We start from the raw sequence: 22,483 nt of genomic DNA, 5'->3' as shown, positions 1-22,483 counted from the left end.
ACAGTTTTGAATGTCAGCTCACACAGAGCATCCGATAACTTGTGTTTCCATGGCCGCTGTTCAAGCTCCAGCCATGGGCATTTAGGCCTCGCTCATTGCTTAGCCTGAACCACCGAGATGCTTCTCAGCCCCTTGTTTGACTGCTGCAGTGAACAAAGGGGAGAGGTGCTCAGGGGTTCCTGGCAGAATGGCTGTTGCTCCTGATCACCATCTGCCTGTTGGGAGCTGCCCTGGGCAGATCCCATTGTTAGTGGGTCTCTGTTCATGAGCAGTTGTGTGGTCTGACTGCTGGTGCAAGACAGCCTCCTGTTCCATCTACTGTCCCTTTTTTTCCTTTTTAATGCTTTGTTCTCTAGCAAAATGTTGATTGTAAAAGGGGGAGGGAGGAGATCCCCAGGTTATTATCTACTAAGTAGATTGAGATTGCATTTCTGGTACATAATTAATTTATTTTCCTTTTTTCAGGCTTGAAATCAGAAGCAGGCCTTATGTGCCAGTGTCTGGCCACTGTGTTTATCAGTCCTTCTGAAATTTCAGTGCTGCCTCTTGGGGAACGGTTGTCCCTCTCTTTTTGGGAGAGAGATGCCACTGGAAATAGGAGGAGAAAGTAACTTTAAAACAACATAGAGAAAATCTTCCCCTTGCTTCCACATTGTTTTTAAGTTCTTGCTTTAAGTTAGCCCCTCTAGGGCAAACCCATTCTATGGCTCTACTTCTGGTTTGCTGTGCTCAGGACTAGCTGCTCAGCTGTTCTCTTTACCTGTTTTTATTAAGCACTGAGATTTGGAAATGAAAGTAATAACAGCAGAAAATATATTTAGTATTTTTGATACTATGTCCAGTATAAGAGTGTTTCTCTAATCAGCTTCAATCATCACTAGGGAAAGAGAAGACCTGGAGCAGGAAAGTGGGGATGGAGGGATATATACTGAAATCCTCTCTTCTGTGACTTTTCTGGGAATGAGTCCTCACTGTTGACAATCCTTAGCCACCTCATCTGCAGTGTAATGTAAAGAATTCTCTGGAGCCTGCAGCAGAGGGCTGTTTTTATAGGTAGGCCCCTCTCCTGCTTTGCCCTTGTCTCCTGCACCAGCTGATCTGAATTACAGCTTCTCAGTGCCCTTGAAGTTTGTATGTGGCAGTCACAACTGTCTGCACAGGCAGCTAAGCTCTGATCCTGCCGGAGTCCGTGTGCATCTGCACACCCACCAGCCCACCTTAACGTTAACAGGGAGTCTTGGTGCAAAGTTGCTGTGTGAAACCTCTGTGTGGCTTGCTGAGCAAGAAGACCTCTGATCGTTTGCTTTGAGATCTACTGTCCAAGCAGGAGCTCTGCACTGTGTACACGAATTTGGATGGTATAGAAGAAGGCTGTTGGGGAGACTGTTAGAACTGGTGTGGTCCTGTTTCCTTTTGGATCAAATTCACTGGCACATCCTCTTGGCCTGGCTTCAAAATCATGGTGCTTCTTGGCTCATTAATGCTAGTGAATGGTGGGACTTCATGAAATGGTAACGTAACATATCTGTGTTACCAAAACAAGCTCTCTCTTATCCTGCCATATTTTAGTAAAATGTGAACAGCAGTGAATCAGTCAGTGATGTTGATGTGTAAAACAGCATTGTTGGTGTATGATGGAGAACACCATAGCCTCAGACTGAGGTCTTTCCTCTCATCTGCTCTACAGCCTCACTGAGAGCTCTGACTGGCTCTGCTGTGCTGCTTGTATTTGTATCGTATTTTTCAAATTTGCTCATGATTACAGGAGAATATACACCTCCAGAAACAGGCTCTGAAGGGAAAAAGTAATTTGGAAGAAAAAGACATGGTATGTTACACGAGAACTTAATAGCCCAGAATGAATCTTAACCTTATCTAGTAGGTTTGAAGGAAAGGAGATGGGGATAAGACAGTGTTTATTATGTTGGTGGGGAGCTGTGTTCCACCTACAATTAAAAATAATACTAATAATAGCTTTTTTGACTGCCTTGTCATGGTTATGAGCCACACCAAAGCAGTTGTTTTCTCCAGCCAGGTGACAGGAAGACACTGAGCTTGGGCAGCAGCTGTGTTCAGAAAAGGTTTGTGGTGTAGGCAGAGCCATCTGCCTAGCGAGGCATTTAGCTTGGGTTGCTTGTTCTAGGCCAAGGTGATAAATCAATAGCTTTTTTTTTTAACAGTCTAACAAGAAAGATGTCAATGGCTAGATTTACACTGTAAACAGGAAAATAGTGGCTAGCTTTATCTGCTTCTTAGTGTCCTAGCTGCAGTAGTGAGAAAACAGAACCATCTGAAAAAAAGCCAAAGCAACTCATCTTGAGAGGCTGAAGACCTGGAAACGGAACAGTATTCTTATCGTTTACTGCCTTTTTTTTTTTTTTAACAGATTTTAAATATCCCCCACTGCCTAGGCTTGGTCCTCCCTTCCCTCCTCACAAACCTGTCTCTTCAGTTAAACCCTTGTTTAAACAGGCGCTTTCCTCTCTGCATGGCAGGACTTTAGGCCTGCTCTAGTTAAATACAGGAAATGGGACATATACATTGTGGGGTGTTTTCTTGCTAACAGATCCTGCTGTGGCAATCTGGTCCATTTTGTTTCTATAAATTTTCTAATCTTTTCTATTTCTCTGGAGTATCCTGTTGTCAGATGTTGTTTGAAGTGACTGCAAAACTCTGAAACGACTGTGAAGACACAGTGGTAAATAGTATGGTGATCATTGCTGGAATTTTCATCCGTTCATGAGACAAATGATAGAGCCGCAGTAGGCAAGGAAGAAGCAGCCTCCCAAATGTGGTTGCTACATGCAGTTTGCTTTTAGCCTTTGTTGCTAGATTTCTTTTCAGAAGGAAAACCAAGGTTTTATTTAGAGCACAGCAGTAATGCTGACCTGAACAGTCACATTTGTTCCATCCCACCTCTGTGCCCAGTTTATGCTGATGCGTTTTGCGGAGATGATCAGTGACATGGAAGAAGGAACCACTTTGTGTTATAAAATAACACTCTTCTCCAGTTATTTTTAGCCTGGCCAGCTCCTGCTGTGGTTTGCTGTGCTCCCTGCAAACAGATCTGTTATGGGACATTATGGGACAATGGGGGAGATGTGGGTACAGGCCTGCAAAGAAATTGGAGACTGCTGGAATCCTGAAACTTTACATCTCCTAATGCAGCTCCTACTTTTGTTGGGAAATATTCTGACTTCTTAGCTCTTCTCCTTATAGCTGTCTGTAGTTTGTTATTTCTTGTTTTGTGGTTTTTTTGTTGTTGTTTGTTTTTTGTTTTGCTTTTTTACCTTATTTTTTTCATGGAAAACTTTTACTCATTATAGTCAGCTTGCACGTCTGATCTAGTCGCTGCTAAAGTTTGTGGTGCCTTTCCTGTAAACCTGCATTCACTTGTGGATGAATCAACCTGTCCTTGTACTTTCATAGTGACAAAAGGCTTCAGTTCTTAAGGACTAGACCTAAAATGTCTACTAATTTTCTGCCTACTAGGATTGTAGTGAATCAAAGCAGCTAAACTTTGCGCACAATCTTGTAATAAGGAATGGAAAAGAGAACTGGTAAAGCATTCTGGTTTGCTCTGGGACTTGCTTTGCCAAGAACATCTAATGGCCTGTCTGCCAAAATGAACTGAACATGGAAATGTTTCCACCCTGCCTGGGAAAACATAGAACAGGAGAGGAATCTAAAGCTGTAGGCCCTGGATGGAAACATATTCAGTTTCTGCTGCATTGAAGGCATGAGTTCATCCATATTATGGGGGTTACATTGCACCGTGTGACTTAGTGCTAAATATTTAGGAGAAAGAGTAAGAAAAGAAAAAAGGCAACAGGAGTTTCACTGTTTTGGGTTATGTCCTGACCTGTGAGTTAACTATTCTCCCGTGCTTCCTTGAATGGAATATAATTTAAGTTTTATCAGAAAGTCTTTTTCTCTTGGCAGCTTATTTGCAGCCAGTGATTATGTGAACATACCTCATTCCTATCCGTGTGTGTTTATTGACTGATGTTTAGGGCTCTAAATGATGGTCATTAACCCTTTTGAGTGCCTTGGTGGGAAGCCAGTAGGCCACAGGCATAGTCAACTATCAGAAATGTTCAAGGCTCTCCTCCTGTGGTAACTATGGCTAACTTTCTTTGCCAATGTTGGTTACGTACAGTCTGCTTGTAGAGGATCTTAAATTTTACAAAGTGCTATTGAGACACCTTGTATTTGAAAGGCCATATCTTCAAAACACGTAGCGTGATTTCCTCCTGCTTCCAACTGTTGTATCTGATGGACTCCTCTGCCTAGTTTGTGGCATGTGATGATTGTGCTTCCATCCTAATATTAGATGGTCAAGTGTCAGATGTCTTAGAGAGATGGGAATTGACATCGCTGCTACTCTTCCCTTGCTGACCTCTGTGGCATATATGGTTTGAAAGCCTGGCTGAATGCAGTGTGGGGGTGACAGCTTGGTCTGCCCTCCTGAATGTGCAGCACTCCCTGGTTGCTAAGCCAGAGTTGTCTGGAACAAAGTCAAACAGCAAGCAATCTGTGTAGACTGCCAGAAGGAAAATCCTTTGAATTTGCATGCGACAGTGCAGTCTTCTCTGGGTAAAGGTGGACCCTCCTCAGTGTCTGGGTTAGCATCATGAATTTCTCTCTCATGTTAGCAATTCTCTCAGTAACTTCAGTGAGCAATTCTTTCTGTCCTTTGTGAGAGTGCCTTTAAGTTTCCTTGAAATTGAGAACGGTCTCAGTAGTTCCAACTTGCAGTTCATGGCTGGATCATGGAACTTCAGTCTGCGTAGGCATTAGATCTGTGTGAACATTAAATCTGTCTGCAGGAAAATTTCAATCAGAGCAAAACGCAACAGCATGTATCAGTAATAGACTGCTACAAACTGATCAAACCTATTGTCTAGTCTCTGCTCGAACTCTTCGTAGAACACCATGTGGGCATGTTACAGATATCTGGTCTTCTTTTTTAGACTTAATGATCTGAGTTCAGCACACCTAAAAGATTAAAAGTGGACTGCAGTTAATTCATCTCCTAAGGACTTACGGCACTGTCTGCTATAGGGATAAAGCTCATCTGTGGCACAGACATAAGTTTCTTGGGGGCTGGTTAAAGCCTGTAGCCCAGGATCCCCTGGGGGAGGAAGGGAGGGTGAAGGGAGAACCACCAGCTGTCTTGCTGCTTCCATGTGTAAGGTACATTGCTTTTTCAGTCTTCCGTTTCAAAAATAAAATGCAGTTCTCAATCACTGCATGCATGCACACACATGCACCCCATTATGCTTCAAAGAAAACGGGCGAGGGGAGAACACAAACCTGAAATGAGTATGGTGAGTTCTGGAAGATCTGCTCAGTTTTTGAATGCACAGAACTACTCTTCTGGTTGTGATATAACCTGAAGTTGCCATTCCAGTGTCCAGCTTTGCGTTTAGAAAGCCATCTTCCTGGGGTACCTCTCCACTCGCATCCTATCCCCAAAAGAGTTTCACTGCAGGTTATCAACATACAGCATGCTTCCAGAGCCCATTTCATGTCTGCCTGCAGATGGGGAAATGGCAGCTTGGCTCTATTGTATGAAACTGCTTGTTTAACTCGGCCTCGTCTGTGTGTTGATGGGTGTTTCCTGTGGGTGGGCTGTGTTATGTATTTCATCACAGTTCTTCTGCAACCATGCTCCCAAACAGGTTGCTTGGCAGTAGTAACAAAGATCATCCTGTGTGGATATTTTTCTTCTGTGGCACATGATAAAAGTCAGTCAGGTAGCACTGAAAGTTGGATTCCCTTCATGTGCTCTATAGGGGACTATGGTTTGAAGCCATAGGCAGACTATTGTTACTTTTTGCCTCTGTTGACGTGCTCACCTAATACTAAAGAAAGGATTTGTGAACTATGTTTTTATTTATATATACATACGTGTGTGTATATATATTGCTAAATGTACTTGATTTTATATTTGACTGAGGGCTTTAGGTTACACTAAACATCTTTATATTCAAGTGTACTGTCTTCCAGCATTGTATCTCTTCTCTGTGTAGGAAGAGACTTTGCTCTGAATCTGTTTAGTGTCTTGGTGGAGCCTTTTATTCATCAATCTAAGAAGAATAAAGCCACAGGGATTTGACATGGCAAATGCAGCTGCTTTCTTCCCCTCCCCCCCCATTCCTGGTTTTCATTCTGGGACAAGCTCCTGATATAGGTAGACAGTATAATTGTTAGTGGATCTCAGTTTTGTGCTAAGGTCTATGTGTGCTGCTCTTGGTTTTGCAGATGATGATTCAGATGATGTCAAGAAAATAAGCAAAATGCTCAGTTTTCCATAGTTTAACATTTTTATTCTTTAGAATGTGCTGCTGTATTTCCTAGGCAACTGCATTCACAGCCCATCCACACAAATGTACTTCTACATGTGCTCAGCGCTGGGAATGAATCCCTGATCCTTCTCCGAGCAGCCCAGCCAGCACTAAGAAATACGACGACATGAACCTGTATTGTTTATCACCAAGCAAATGGTGGTATGTAAAAGCTGGAGCTAGGGTTGGGAGAGCAAACTAGGAACTTAAAGGTTACAAAAAAAAACCAAAACAAAACAGGATTGCATGAAAGTTATTTGTCCCCAGGCCAGCCACGTCTAGAATCCAGGAACTGACTAAACTTCTGCATAAACGGAACTCAAGCAGTGCTTTGCTAATACATTGTTTTCAGCTGCTGTACAAGCTTTGGGTATGCCTATTCTGTATCCACCATGCCTGTGTCCTTTTAGTGGGATTTCTGTGCCATGAACTAGATCAGAGAGCTGATCCAGCTTAGAAGGGAATTGTGGAAGATGTTTTTCTTTGAGCTGACTGAGTTCTTTATCTGGGCTGTAGCCATTTGTGGGACTGTATAACTGAGGGGATAAGAGGGAAAGGGTCATGCCATGGTTTATGGCTTGGTGGTAGAAACCTTAGACCCTTCTTGCTGCCAAGACAGTACTTTATCAAACCGTGGCCTTGCACATTCCTTGGCATAGAAATGCACAGTCAGAGCATGCAGACTGCCTTAACTCTCTTCTGCTCTGCAGCTGCAGGAATGTTTTGGAGTGAGTATAGACATTGCAAACTTGTGCTAGCCTTGGTACCATTTACAATGAAGCCACAGTGATGTGGGGCTTTGGTATGAGCCAGCTCCCCCACCCCCTTCAGGATTCTATGTATTTACTTAGGCAGACAGGTCTGGGCTGCTGTGGCTTCGCTGCTCTTTTACTGGGATTAGCTGGGGCACAGCTAGCTTGGAAGCTTCTCTGCATGCTGCTGTTAAGCCTCTCAAGCAGCTATGCATGTTGTGATGGTGCTGTGAAAGTATGACACTTGAACCATTGTGTGGCCCCAGATTAGCTGCAGCTAGTCTTTCTTTTTAACTTTGAAGTTCATTTCTTTTTCCCTTCGTGCTTGCAAGGTAGATCTCTATCTTGATCTCATACCCTCAAAGAATGAATGTGACACACAGCAGGGAGGGGTGTAGGCAGCTGGACAAGGCAACAGTGCTGCTGTGCAGCCACTGGGTGCCAGGGAATTTGTAGCTGACTGCAGGTTTGTTAGATTCCTCCTTTCTCCCAGCCAGGAGAAATTTGATGCAATGAGGGAGGGGAGTAGTTTAGAAGAGGTAAGGAACAGAAAAATAGAGAAAAGGAATGTTGCAAACCAAACTGAAAGGTGGGGGAGGTGAGAGGATGGAAGCAATAACTGAAGAAAAAGATGGTGTGGCAGGATCATAAAAACTGAAACAAAGCAAGGCCGGGGAGACTACTGTCATCAGAACCAGAAGGCGGAAGTAACCATTGAGTGTGTGCAAAACTGATGAAAAGCCTTTGTAGCCCCAAGTAGCTAACTGAACGTGACGACGTGCTGGTGCAGGAGAGGGGTACTGTAAGGGAATATCTGAGGGTCAGTGGTAGAAATAGCTGCTGTTTAGTGGTGAGAGGGTTCATTTTGGTCAGTCTCAGCTGCCAGATTTCCTTATGGGGGGGAACTCAACTTTGAGTTGCCAAAAGAGAAGAGCTGCTGCTGAGGTGAGGGAAGTGTGAGCATTTGTTGCTTATTGGCACCTGGCTGGCAGAGGTCAAATGCAGTGGGTCAAGCCAAAGCAACAGTGGTGCTTTGCTCCTTGAGATTGCTTATATGTACAGGAGGGGCACCCAGAGCAGCTGGAGGTGTCCGGTGAGCTCCTGGCTCCAGTCTCTGCTGTAGTCTTTCTGCTGCCAGGTAGAGCCTGAACAGCCTGTGCAGAGTTGTGCCTGACTGTAGGAGATCCAAATAACCTCGTTTCCCTAGCAACAGTGGCCTCTTTAATCACAGAGATGCGAGTCTCCCTGTTATTAGCGTTAGGACTTGCTTAGTGTATCTTGCTAGAGTAATACTTCTGTTGGAATAAATGGTGGAATAAAAGCAAGAAGGTCTGTCTGCCTCAGAGATAATTAAAAATCTCCGTAGGTGGATTTTAGTGCTGTGTGCAACAATAATAGGAAGAAGAGGGATTATAACTGTTTTTGAGCTTTTGAATGTGTTATGGGTACAGTATTAAAGTTTCAAATTCTATGTGGAGCTTTCTCTGCACGTATCTTGTGGCAGTCTGTGACACTGATGGGTTGATACGCTTCATTCCTTGCTGAGAGGTCTTATTTTCCTTTTCATGGATGGAGAGACAAAGTGAATGATGCAAAGGTAAACTGAATCTTTACGTAGTGCTGGGAATAAATCTCTTCTTCCTAACCCAAGTCTTCCATCTTCCCTTTCCTTTCAGATAAAGATTTCCCTGAGTAGTAGGAGACAAAATGTGTTATGGAAATTAGAAATACAAAGCCTACTTCTTAGCAGGAGAAAATGAGGAAAATGAAAATAGTGTGGTTCCCTGCAAGCCTTTCTGCTGATATATTCTAGGTGGAGTTTACTTCTCCGTTAACAGAAATGGAGCAAACCATAAAATTAGAAAGTGAGCACTGGGAGTGAAAGAAATATTCCTGCCTTCATTTCTGCACAGCAACCGGGTCTTGTTCCTGCATGTGTGCAGGGGAAACTGGTTTGAATAGTAGTTTGAAGAAATTCTTCCTTGATCAAAGACATGAACCTGACATAAGCACCCTGTACTGATGTTCCTCTGTGGATAAAGCAAGTGTTAAATTATCAGTAATATTTTTCAGGCTTCTTGGCTGCAGGAGGGATAATTCAATGGAAATCAGGTATCTACATTCCTCCAGTGAAGTTGCCTGGTGTTACATTTTTATTTATTTTTTAATATGACATAAATCCTGTAGAGGTGGAAGGAAGAAGAATGGTTGTCTCCTACATAAAATTCTCATTTCTGGAGTCAGAATGGTCCTTAAACGTGTCTTGTGACCAAACAGAAGACCAATCATCTTGTGTGTGGTGGAGGTTATTTCTGCTGATTTCTTTCAGTGTTTCCTTACCTGTTTGAGGAGTGGAATCATGAGGGCCATGATATCCTCTCTTCCGTATTCTTTTAGCTAAAGGGCTCCTGACAATTCAAGCATGAGATTTGTGATTTGTTTGGCTTGCTGATATGTGGGCATTATCCAAGTTATCTAAAATCTCTTTTGTTTGTGACTGATCATCCTTACTGTAGCAACTCTATTTCAAGCCTCCATTTACCAAATTAACTTAATAGGATGAGTTCTAAACAGCTCAAAATCTGGAAAGTCTCTGACACATTGATAAAAGTCCACTCCAGAGAATATGTACTACTACTTTTTTTTCTTCCTCTCCATCCCCATTCCTGTGGTCTTGCACAATCTAAAAGTCTAAAAGTTTGAGAAACTGAGAGCTTAAGCACAAGGTAACACCATGAGGGGGTGGGTGACACAAAACTCACTGAGCTTGTTAAAATAATATTGCCATGGTCACTCAGCAGCCTGAAGGCCTCATATACAGCAGTTATTTAGCTGGGTGGTATTTGGTACAAATTGAGACAGAGGCTCTCTTCTACAGTGAGTTTATTGTTGGGTTTTCAGTATATTGTTTGCATAAATTCCCTGGACCAGCTCTCCCTCCTGAATAAGCCACATGGATCAAGTTTTATTCTGTTTCACACAAAGTTCACATCCTTTGCTGGAATGAGTCATGCTTTAACTGAGTTTACTGTGAAGGAGGAAAGTGGGCTTTAAAATGTTACTCCTCCACCCTGCCTTGGTGATGTGTAACAGGATTATTAGTATGCTTGGCAGCTGCTGCTTATTACTTTTGCAGAACCTAGATATGTGAAAACAAGTAGAAACTAGTTCTACAAGTAAAAATTGTGTTCCAGTGTGAATTTAATGCAAAATCTTAAACTTTATAAGACAAAAAAAAAAAATCCTTGTTTATAGCTTTATCTTCATTAGGCTTGCCTGCTACAGTAGAAGTGGATGTAGCTTGTCTGCCTGTAGTTATTCTTCAGTTTGGGGAGAAGAGTTGCAATCAGTGGCTTGTAACTGAAAGCAGCAGAGGAATTCTGCCATGGCCTGGGCATGGCTATCGCTGCTCACACTTCTGAACACTGACAGGTGAAAATGCATCTCATGGGAAGTATCAGCAACATGAAAAGTTGTTTCCAGCTTCCCTTGGGCAAGACAGATGTGATTCTGTGCCACTGTGCAGAAAGCAAATGTACATCCTCTGTGTGTATTTGTGCAGAGAGGTAAAAGACCTTTTAATTTATAGCACAGGGAGCTGTTCTGTGCAGTGTGTGTGTCCTCAATACGGATTTTTGCAGAAACACTCTCAACTGCCAAAGATACCAGAATCAATTTTACCACTCATCTTTCCTGTAGAAATTCACAATTAGCTCATAAAATAATGGTTAATTTGATTCTTCATACCACAATTGAATTTTTATTTTATTTTATTTTTTTATTTTGAGGGGGTACTGGAGAGGAGGAGAGTGATTGTTTATTTGCTTAGGGAATTAGAATTGAGGAGGAAGGCAGCCAGTAGTAGAGGACCTCTTAGAGTTTTATTTTTGGCAGCAGGCCTGTTCACTTGACATGTAAGACCTTTCTTTCCTAGTCCTCTTGTTCCTAGGAGGTCTGAAGAGAATTACAGAGTCAGTGAATCGTTTACATTGGAAAAGACCTTCAAGATCATCAAGTCCAACTGTTCATCTCCTAAGCTCTGCGTTATCAATGACTGCTAAACAGTCAGGGACATCATCTGTTCGTTTCCACGGAAAAATAAGAAAGTAGCAGAGGCTGTTACTCCAACCCACTACATTCACAGACCCAGACTGTGTAACTTGTATGGAGCCTGTAAAAGTTCTTACTTTAATGCTAATACTTTTGAAACAAAATTTGGAGGAAAGAGCTGTAATTTCATAACACTGATGTTAGATATTAGAAAGGACTTTGCCTTTTAGGACTTGAGATGATTGAAGTGAATGTTTGGTGACGTGAGTTTAATTAAATTTATGCTTCCACTTGATCTGTGTTTAGCTATCACCGATTCTGTGATTGCTTATCAGTAAATTAAATAGCTGGGAGACCGGCAGTACCTTGGCTGACCAGCCTGTCTCATGTCCAGTTTGACTCTGACCAGACAGATTTTTCTCCCGTGTCTTACAGATGCTTCATTCAGTGGCACACCACCTAGCTATGCGTATGATGCAGACCGTGCTGAAGAACAGAGGCGGCATCATGATATGATGCCCTATATCGATGACTCGCCATCATCTTCCCCCCATCTCAGTTCCAAGAGTCGAGGCAGCCGAGACACCCTATCTTCAGGATCTCTGGAATCTACAAAATCAGTGAGTCCCTTCCTGCCTTTTTGGAGTTGTAGAGTTGGAAGGGGTAGACTGCTTTAAGGGGGGGGAGGGGCTACTGCTTTAATAGAGGGGCGACTAGCATGGTAAGACAGATTAGTTGATACGGTATCAGTCATGTACTACTATATTGTATATTTAATGTTAAATTGAGACTTTTGACTGATGTTCAGCCTGAACTTCAGAAATAAGTGTTGTGTGTATGATTTTAACTCATTTTTTCACACTTTGAATTTTATTGTGTTGAAGTAAAGGGAGGCTTAAATGCTGCTAAAAAGTCTCTAAATACCAGATATTTTGGAAAAGGGGATCCTGGACCAAAAGATCCTAAAGCATAAATGTATTTAGGAGGTTGTGTTCAATGTGTGCATCTGTGTATGTGGGTTGTCGTTGCCTTACGCAAGGAAAATTAATTACTTTCAGGTACATTACAGGCTTTGATAAAGCATCTAGAATATACAATCCATTTCTATTGCCCTATGAAAATGGAGTAAGAGGAATTAACATTGTCAGCTCTGAACTTTTGTGGCTTGGGTGGGAGATGGCTGTTTATCATAAGAACTTTTACTGTTTACTAAATGCATATAGTCCCTTCTGAGCTTTTTGTCAGAATTGACCGACTAGCTTGACTTGTGGTTTTTGTGTGGCCATTCCAGGCTATCTTGCATTATTTTTGCTTCAGTGGCATGGCTGTAGTTTAGAACTTGATGAATTTATTTTTGTGTTTGTGTTTTTAGTCTTGATAGAGAATCTGCCACTTGCTTTGGTAAATAACTATCAACTGCTCTCTTCAGTCAAAAATCTCTTATACTTAACTTGAATTGATCTGTTTGCCTTTCAGCTGTTGTTTGTCGTTTTTATCCTTTTGCTTTCTAAATTACAGAGCACTTCAATACCAAATTGGTGTTTCTTTGAAAATCTTTGTCGTCTGCAGACTTTTGGTTTCCCCAGTTCGTTCATAAAAATACTTAATAGCACAAAGACAACTCTTGCTTTCTTCCTACCATATTTCTAAGACAGTGTAGCCAACTAACCTTGAATTCCTGGTTTGCAAATGACACTTTGAAATCTGTCATTTAAGTTGTTTAATTTGTGTTGACTTTGTATTATTCTGTGCTATTAATCAAAGTGTCGTGGGAGAAGATGATGGATATTTTACAGATATCAGTATACATGTAAATCAACACCTTTATCAGACAGTTTTATTTATCTTATATCAAAATGATTTCAAGAGTCTGACAAATTCCACAAACCATTGCTGTTTAGCATTCATTTTATCCATCCTTCTATCATTTTTATTGGTTAGTGTAATATCATATAGCTGGCTGCTTCTGCTTTTGCCTATTAACTCGGAGATGTGTTTTTTTTTTAATCTCTCAGAATGAGAACTCCTGTGATATGCAGAAGCCTCTTGAATGAAGAAATGATCATTAATAATTTCAAAAGCTCAAAGAATATTTCAGTATTGGCTTAAGGTTTTCAGGTTATGTTTCTTAGGTTAAAGGGAAAATGCTATTTGACTTCATATGGCTGAGTCAAAGAATCAGTTGTCATAGTGTCTGTAGCTGTAGGCCTGAAAGAGAAACTGCCACATGTTCCATCTTGTTCTTGATTTATTTGAATATCACCTTGTAAGCATTTAATAGTAGTAGATAACTTAGAGTTGTCTTAACAATGCTAGAAGACTGCCCTTTAAAAAAAAAAATTACTTGTAAATGGCTGCTTTCTTCTCTCTGACTATAAAAAGATGTTTTATTGTTTCCAGAAAAGGAGGGATACTGATACAGATTAGGCTTTTAATAATGAACCTCAACTGCTTCAGCTGATCATGGCTGTAATTAGTCCACAACTGGCAATGCTGCTCATGAAGGAAGGTGCACAACACGAAGGAGGAAGGGATTAGTTTATAAATGGTTATGCTATTTCCTGAACAAGTTAAACTTTGTCACAAGTTGTTAGATGAGTTTTACTGTAATTATGTTTTCAGCTGTAGTGGAAAAGACATCAGTAACAAAATTAAGTGTCATATACTTTGCTCAGCACTGTGTGTTTAAATTGTGTTGGATCAGAACCCTGAAATACCAGGACACAGTCTTTTTTTTTTTCTCCTCACTACACCTCATTAGCAGAAAACTTTTTTGTTTGCGGGCTTGCTTCTATAGTTGTCCCCTGTCCTCTCTTCTTATGTGCGTGCAATTACTTCGATTATCATGGCCAGAGTCTAGAAATCAACATTGACTGTATATAACAACATAACAGTTGCCATATATATACCATTTTGTCAAAATACGAAAATTGTGAGGTTGTTCAGAAGTGGAAAAAATTACTGACTGTGCAGTCCTGCCTTGTGCAGATAGCCTTGAGTCTAATTTAAATTACACAATTGTCCTATTTCTGTATGGACTTTCTGCATTACTTGGTGCATGTAGTAACTAATGCTCACTGGATTCAGTATTTTATTGCTATATGTGTATGGAACACTTTAAACGCAGTTCTGAGTACACAACTACTCATTTCCTTTGGACATGGGCATTAATTCCAAATGCTATTGGAATGCTACGCAGGTCTTAATTATCCCTGCAGTGTTCCTGTGAGATAAGAAGATAGCATGTCCACTTATCACAGGTAATGAAGGCAGAGAGATTATAGGAAATGCATCTGCTAATTTTGGGTCCTTAATGTGAGGTGCCTAATGTTCCACAAAACCAGGTTCTAACCTCTAATGCGTTCTTTACGTTCAAAGAAGAATTCCTTTGATTTCACTTGCAGCCAAGGGCTAGCAGCACTTCAGTCAGACACCTAGATGAAAAGCATGCAAACAATGATGTATTTTTTTTTTAATGTGATTATGACTGATTCATTTAGCATCACAGACACGGCAGCATTCTGATGTTGTTCATTTGCCTTATTCATCAGAACAGTCTTGCTTTCAGAGATCGGATCATTGATATCTGAACATTGAGAACATTGTCCTTTGACATTTTTTATCAAAGGGATGTCTTCTGGCAGCAGCTGTAGTGTTTGGTTGGATAGTGTGTCAGGATGGCCTCCACTTGGTCTACCCAGCCAACACAGAGAAGATGCAGAGTGACAAAAGCAGTGTCTTGTTCCAAAAGAAACCAAGGGGATACCTCCTGGGCTACATGTAGAGGGGCTTCATGTTCCCTCAGCCTGTGAGGTGACAGACTCCCAGCACCTCATGTCCTTTGTTCCAGGAAGCGTGGAGCGCAAGCTGACTTCCAGAAGGTTATTATTCTCAATCTTTGTCACTTGGGATCTGTTTTCTGATTCCCTCTTGCACTTGCATCATGTAAGTAGACTAAAAGAAGCTGACTGGTCTGCATTCAAACTGTACAAACTCAACTGCATTTTGTGTATTTCTGTTTCCCCTGCTTTGTGTCCATCACTCGAACATCTGGTCCTATCCAAGGAGAGTGATGAGGTACACCAGCCTTAGTTTTGTCTTTCATTGAGAGAGGATATAAACAACAAGGGCGTTTGTAATGTGCGTCTCAACATCCCAACTCATCATTTTTGTGGTAAGGAGGCCTTAACAGATGTTTGCACTGAGCAATCTAGGTTGTACCCCCTCTACTGGCTCTTCCAGGATCTCACACTGAGATGTGGAAGCATGTCTTGGCATAAAGCCAGTGCTTCTGCCAAACTTTGTTGCTCTGAAGCAAACCTACAAGGGAAAGATGAAAATGGAAAAATAAATGTAAGTTTGTTTATTTAAGTCAAGAAGTTATTTAATTTTCCCGAACAGTTGAACTGTTGTTATTGAACTTTCCAAAAATTCTGGAAACTTTTGGAAAACGTCAAACTGAATGTTTACCAAATAAAACAGAACTGGTAGCTTCAGAAGGTGTCGGGCAGCGTAATAGGTAGTATTAATTCAGACGCTTAGAGCGGGAAGGGCAAGAATGTTTCTGGTCTACACATACACTCGGGTAAAAAGTGGAGTGGATAGCTACGTAGAGGAGGACAGAGGAAGGCGTTGGGACAGCTGGCACCCTGCTCTGGAGGAGAGTTTATTGCCAAGGAGTGCTGAAGCTGAGCAGCTAATTCCTAGTAACAACATGCTTAGCACCTTGATTTCTTATCAAGATTAAAAGTGCTTCAACAAAATTAAAATGCTGCTCCTCTGAACATTCTGAGATGTTAAATTGTTCTTTAATGAAAAGATGATAATACAAATATGTAGAGCGTATCTTTTGTTGTTTGCTCTGTTGTTCACCAGTTGAGTCTAGCGAAGTGAAAGGGCTCAGGCTCCCCGGACCACGGAGGGGAGTGAAAACTGGCATGTCTGTGTAAGCTTCCTGTCAGGATCTGTCTGGAGCAGAACAGTCAAACTTTGCTTCATCTGACATTTTTATTTGCAAAATAGGAGGAATGTGTACTGTTATCCTACTGAAGTTGAGTCCTGACAAACTGGGAAAGCACAGGAGGACGAGGAAGAGAAAAATTGACCTCTGAATCTACATCAATAAATGAGATTACTTGTCTTACAGCTCTGCTTAGTATTACTGTTGCTGGCTTTTCCTCTCCTCTCCAGCATTTCCAAATCCTTCTTTCTTCATCTTGATATTTGATATTTGTTTTCATTTATTTATTTTTTAATATAATGCCACTTTTCTCTCACCACCCCCAGCAGATGCAACTCTTTCTTCTCCAATTCTGTGCTGCTAAAGGGCTCTGCCTGGATGTACAGCCCTTCCTGAGGAGAGATGGCACATCAATGCTGATGTTATAAAGAATGTTGGCTCCTGTCCCTGCTCCTTCCCCTGCACGGAGCATGATTGGATTGATTGCAGAATTAGCCCTGCTTAATATCACCTAGACAATAGGACACCTCCGGGCTGCTTGGCAGATGCTTTCAAAGATATTTACACTTTAAAAATTAAAATGCACGGGTTTTTTTTTCTCTTTCACAGGATGTTAGCTTGTCTATGAGATTCTGAGCTGTCCTTATGGGAAACCTCTCCTTTGAACACGTTCATTGCACAGCATATGAACACACTGTACTAAAGGAAGGTCTGAGAGTTAACGTGCCTTTTATACACCCACTTTGAAGCGCTGGTTTTCTTTACAGAGCTGTTCTGGCAGCAACCACTTCACCAGATCTTACACATGGTGGTTTCTAGATTCTTGATCTCTGTTCTTTTAACATTTGCAATAAAACAATTATTGCTGTTAATTTAAATAACAACCACAAACCTCTGAACTCTTTAAAAAGAGTCAGGAAGAGCTGAAGTTGTCTAGTCCTTGGAGCTGGTGGATCTCAGGTTTGCCATAATTGAATACAATGAGCAGTGCCAGCCTGCTTAGTAAACTACAGTACTTGGGCTGACAAGCTGTAAACACATTCAAAACAGCCATGGCTTCAGGCCAGCATATGCACACTCTCTACTAGCTTTAATGCTGCTAACCACTCTGACTGGCCTTGATTCAGGCTGCAAAATTTTATTTATGATTGTGACTCAGTCTTTTGCTTTTAAATCACTGTAATAGCAAGATGCACCACCCAGCTGAGAATAAAACAGCAGAACATTATAGGCATGAAATACCCATGAAATTTTCTTTACGTTGTTTTCCACTTTCCCTCCCTTTTATACGTATTTATTTATTTACACACACACACACACACACACACACACACGTATATATATACTTAGTAGTTCATTAGAGGTGGGAACAAAGCACTGATTTCTAGCTTGCTTTGTCCTGAGCTGGCTGCTTCTTGGATCCTCACAGCTCCCATGGCACACAGGCAGGAATGCTGTGGCTGCTCCCCTAGTATAGTTTTATAAAACAGATTAATTCCTAAACCTGTGGGTAGAGAGACAGTCAAAAGGTGGAAGGGCAAGGGGGAAAGGCTAGAAAGGGATGCTTGCATCAAAAAGGTAGGGGCAGAATCAGAACATGAAATACTAGTTAGACTTGTACTGGTCAAGAACAGGCTAACCAAGGCAGGTAGGAAGCCTGGGACGGACTGCTGACCACCTGCAGTTCTCTGCTTGGTGGTTAGAGTTTGCCAGCGTGGGCCATTCCCACATCCTGCTGGGAGCATCCCATCTGTGCCTTGGTTAAGAGGTGTATGTTGCCCTAGCTAATGTGATCTGCTGGATGTAGTATCAGCTCCTCCCCTTGCCACAGGCAGCTCAGAGATTTCAGACTGCTTCCTGCCAGGGTAAGGGAAGTGAGTTCCCAGCCTCGGCAGATCTCTCCAAACCTGTGGATGTCTGGGTGGTGCCTCCTAGGCCCAGGATGTTGCCTCTCTTAGCTGCTGTTCTGCCTGGAGCACAGAAACAAAGCAGTGAGTGAGGCTTTGTGGTTACAAGGTTGCTCTTTGTTCCCCTTCCTTCAGATATGGCCAAAGCAGAAATTGCCCTTGGCCCTGGGTGCATCATGTTTTCGCGTGCTTTAAGGGGAGAGCAGAAGGCAGTATTGCAGCGTCTTTGCCCGCTGATTGCTCTGACTTGTTTTGAGTGAGCAGGTGAGCCTGTTTCCAATTCTGTAAGCAAGAAATATCGTGGTACCAAATAATAAACTTGTTTCTCTTCTTCCTGATTTTGGCACTAGTTCCCAATGAGTTTCTCAGTCATTGTATAAGTTTCACGACAAGAATAACTTAAAAGCACTCTGAGGCTGGTTTCCAGAAGTCCTAGCAGCAAGAGCTGCTGCTTGGTGCATCAGATGACATTGTCAGAAGAGGCCAAACCCAGCGGGATGCTCGTGTCAGGGCACTGCTTCTCAGGAGGAAATACACAGTGGCAGCACAATGGAGACAGCAGCGTGGTGTCACATTGACCCCTGACGCAGCAGGAGATCATTTTTTCACATTTGAGGAATCTGTGTGTAAATTGAAGGTATTGCATTGGAAACCTTGCCGTGTGCTCTGCAATTGTTGGGTAAAATCCCCTGAGGGTTTCCTCAGCAACTGCTGCACTGTGGCTCAAAGCAGCTAGGCCTTGTTCTGGCTGGCTGGATCTGAGGCTGTAGTTTTGTAAGCGTCATACTTGGAAAATGCTGCTATAAAAAGAGTTAGGACAATACTGTGGGCTTCTCAATGTGACCTTGTGGTAATGGCCAGGAAGGAGAGCCTGTAGTGTGTCCTGGGAGATGTTTGTCTCCCTAAAAGCAAATCTCTTTGAGAGGAAATTAACATTCAGGCAGAAAGTGCTGTCTCTGTCAGCTGACGATGCCCAGCAAGAACTGGCTTATAAATCAAAGCTTTTATTTGTGAAGTGGAAAGCTGTTTTCAGTGCTATAATGAAAGCTGTTGTGTCACAGTTGCAGTGGGGAAGTTTGAAACGTTTAAGCTACTTGTCATCGTGTGGTGCTCTTCACAGATGTTACAAACATACCCAGCTGGTTTTTAAGCCCTCACCTCCTCCAGGAGAACCTGCTAGATGTAATTATAGCACTGTGTCAATATTGACCAGTTGCTTCATCCTCAGCAGTGGGGACTTTGGAGCACTGTGAGTTGTTTTCTGATGCTTCTATGTGAAGCTGCATTTTTCTTTTGTAAACCTTTGAAGAAGCCTTCGGAAACCAAGCGATCAGTGTTTCTCTTGCACCAGGGCTCCCAGGAGCTTCATGCAGGCAGCTAGATGCCTCTTTAAATGAAAGAAATCTTTGTTAAACATCTTGGTGCTGTCTTTCTGCATTACGTGCATGTACCATGCCTAACAGTGGTGCCTGAGTGGACATCCAAGTGCTGCCAGTACAGAAACTGTAAGGAACGGTCATAATGTTACAGACTTCTGATTGAGCTGTAACACATGCCGTATAGATGCACCGAAATCTGTTGCCGTGTTCCTTTGTTCCTTTCACCATGTAGTTACTTTGTCACTGGTGTTTCTCTTAAATCTTTTGAATGCGTCTGCTGAATTACAAGCTCCTTCTCTCAGATGCCCTTTCAAGATCTTGAGAGGCACTGCGGTTCTTACTGAACCTTGCTGAAAGGTGGGATGCAAAGACCATTTTTTTCCATGTAGCGCATGACGTGCATGTACATTTTACTCTTATCCTTAGAACAGCTTCTGTCTGTCACTTTCCTTTAAGAGGTGTTAGTGGTATTTGACACCTCACAAAATTTTTATTAAGTAGTTGCTGCAAAGTCTTTTAGCCTAGAAAATAGCTTATGAATGTAATGAAAGCGTTCGAAAATCAGGGTTGTTATTGATGACACTGAATCCAAAAATATCTGGGAGCGTGAGGATCCATTTCTTTCTTAGCATGGTGCGTGGGCTCCAAGTCACACTCAATGTGATAGCTGCTGTAAGCTTACCTGTAACCAAGGTACCATCTCTCCGTAATGAACCCCATGTATATGTTTGCAGGGTTCAGAGCGTAGGACTTTAAGTAGAGCTTTTCTAAATCAGCTGTAGACGGGCTTTATGTTCAGTCAGTAGGGTGGAACATACTGTTAATGTTTCCTAATCCTCCTGCTGAAATCAATAGCCAAAGATTCCTGTAGGTATTAACAAGAGTAGGATGGAGTCCCTAACAATCTACCCAAAGCCCTTGCAAGTATTTGCTTATTGACTTTTTCAGATCTAACTATTGTCTCTACTCTTGGAGTCCTTTAACAGCACAACAAAGGTGCAAAAATAGTTCTGTTTTTTTTAAGTAGTCATTCACAGAAATAAAAAGTTGAAAATAAGATTCCATATAAAGTGGTGATGGTGGTGTGTCATCATTTATAACCTCAATTGCTTGGCTTTCCATTTTTTTTTTCTTCAGAATTTATGGGAATACTCCATTTTATCAGGTTAAATGCTTTTCAGGTAGCAGTTTTGAGAAGAAGAATAATTGAAATGCAAAAAAGAGATTATTATTTCTCTTAAAACCTGATGTTAATCTTACCTTGGTGTTTGCTCATGAATGTATTTATTCTTCTCTCTCTTTTCTTCCTAGTTGTTTTGGTTAAGAACTGCTTTATGGAATTCCAATAAGAAAATCAGCATGTGCAATCCAAGCAGTGCTGATTATTCCGTCTTCTAACTAAAAATAGACCTTGTACAAGCTGGCAGGGAAAATAACTTGGTGAATAGTAAAGAGTGGGAGAAAGAACAGCCATCTTAACAGCAATGTCAGGCTGTAACTGCTCTACATTCATGTGCATCTGTGTAAAAACAGGGAAAGTGATCCTGTCTGCTTAGAGAAACACATGGCTTTGGAATAAAATCATAGAGAACTCTCATGGGAGGAGAGAGTGAACTGTGCGTAACCAAGGGTCCCTACAATTTGTGTAGAAGAATAGATTTTGAATTTTAAAGTTTTAAGTTTTGAATTATGCGAAGAGACCCAGGCACCAAAGATAGATGACTAAAGCTAATGTCTATAAATAAGCAGTATCAGTTTCTGGTAAATAAAATTTTTCTTCAGTGTTTCTATCTCTATTTCTAGAATGTTGTCACTAAGCACAAGTTGTTTTTTATCAGCCTGTAAGTAAATAAAATCCTTCTCCTTTCCCCCTCCATCCTCATTCATTTTTTTAATTTTTTTTTTTCCTCCCTTAACAATTTCTTTATAGAGTGAGCCAGATCTGGAGAAGGGCTTGGAGATGAGGAAATGGGTCCTGTCAGGAATCCTGGCCAGTGAGGAAACCTACCTGAGCCACCTGGAGGCTCTGCTGCTGGTAAGTTCTGCTACATTTCCAGCACCAGTACTTGCTTATTTGCTGCTACTTCCATCCAAAATTTCCCAGAACTTCGTGTACCTTGATTGTCAGTTGCTCAGTGCAAAAAGTACCTGTTAGCCCTCTTCTCCAGTTGAGAAAGAGAAGCCCAAGGAAAGGACTGGAGATGGCACAATCCAGGAGGTATTAATCTGATAGCGTGCAGGAGCAGTGTCTGTCAGTATTCAGTGCTAATTATTAGACACACTTCTCTACAGTTGGACAGAGATTGAGGAAACTGAGTGCAAAGTGATTTTAATCACACTTAATATCCTGGGAAGATCCTCATACCAAAGGTGGCTGATCTCCATGAGAGAGTTTGTTAATGCCTAGCTTTCAGTAGTTGCGTGAATGCAAATATCACTTATTAACAGGATGTAAAACGACTCTTTGGAAGTATGTTTTGTAACGTGGCAAGGGTGAATGTGCTTGGTTTGCATGGTAATGGTTTCCTTCATCTCTCATTTCAGCCTATGAAGCCTTTGAAAGCAGCTGCCACCACCTCTCAGCCTGTGCTGACTAGTCAACAGATTGAGACAATATTCTTCAAAGTGCCTGAGCTCTACGAGATCCACAAAGAATTCTATGATGGACTTTTTCCCCGAGTGCAGCAGTGGAGTCACCAGCAACGTGTAGGAGACCTCTTCCAAAAGCTGGTGAGTTGCCTGCAATCACCAGAGCTTCTCTTACCTCTCATCCATCTCACATGTGCTGCTACAGCTTCTTCTGGTGTCCTTGCATAGACTAAAGGGATGGAAACCCATCCCTGGAGTGAATGATAGGCTTCTAGCTTTGCCCCACTGAGGAAAAAGTGTCTCTCTCATTGCTGTTAATTAAAGACTCCAACAAACTATGATACTAATACAAATACAGTTTTACAGAAATGTTGAATCTCCATGTTGTCTGCAGTGTCATTAAACCATTTACTTTACAGGAAGATTGAAGAATGGCAGTGTTTCTTCTCTCTCTTAAAAAAACAAAACAAAAAAACCCCAACAAACAAACAAAAGC

The 22,483-nt window shown here is 41.7% G+C and overlaps 1 protein-coding gene across 2 annotated transcripts in view; it reads left to right on the top strand.

Moving 5' to 3' along the window:
- The window catches only part of BCR (BCR, RhoGEF and GTPase activating protein), a 99,852-nt gene that overhangs the window by 36,832 nt on the left and 40,537 nt on the right, over positions 1-22,483 (top strand). For both annotated transcript variants that reach the window (XM_021412839.1, XM_021412840.1), the window contains exons 2-4: positions 11,588-11,772; positions 21,329-21,433; positions 21,943-22,128. In XM_021412839.1, the coding sequence (XP_021268514.1) occupies positions 11,588-11,772; positions 21,329-21,433; positions 21,943-22,128 (476 nt within the window). The remainder of the gene's footprint in view (positions 1-11,587; positions 11,773-21,328; positions 21,434-21,942; positions 22,129-22,483) is intronic.

This window comes from Numida meleagris, chromosome 14, assembly GCF_002078875.1.
Source record: "Numida meleagris isolate 19003 breed g44 Domestic line chromosome 14, NumMel1.0, whole genome shotgun sequence".
Taxonomy (NCBI): Eukaryota; Metazoa; Chordata; class Aves; order Galliformes; family Numididae; genus Numida; species Numida meleagris.
This window is presented reverse-complemented; position numbering and strand designations above follow the sequence as displayed.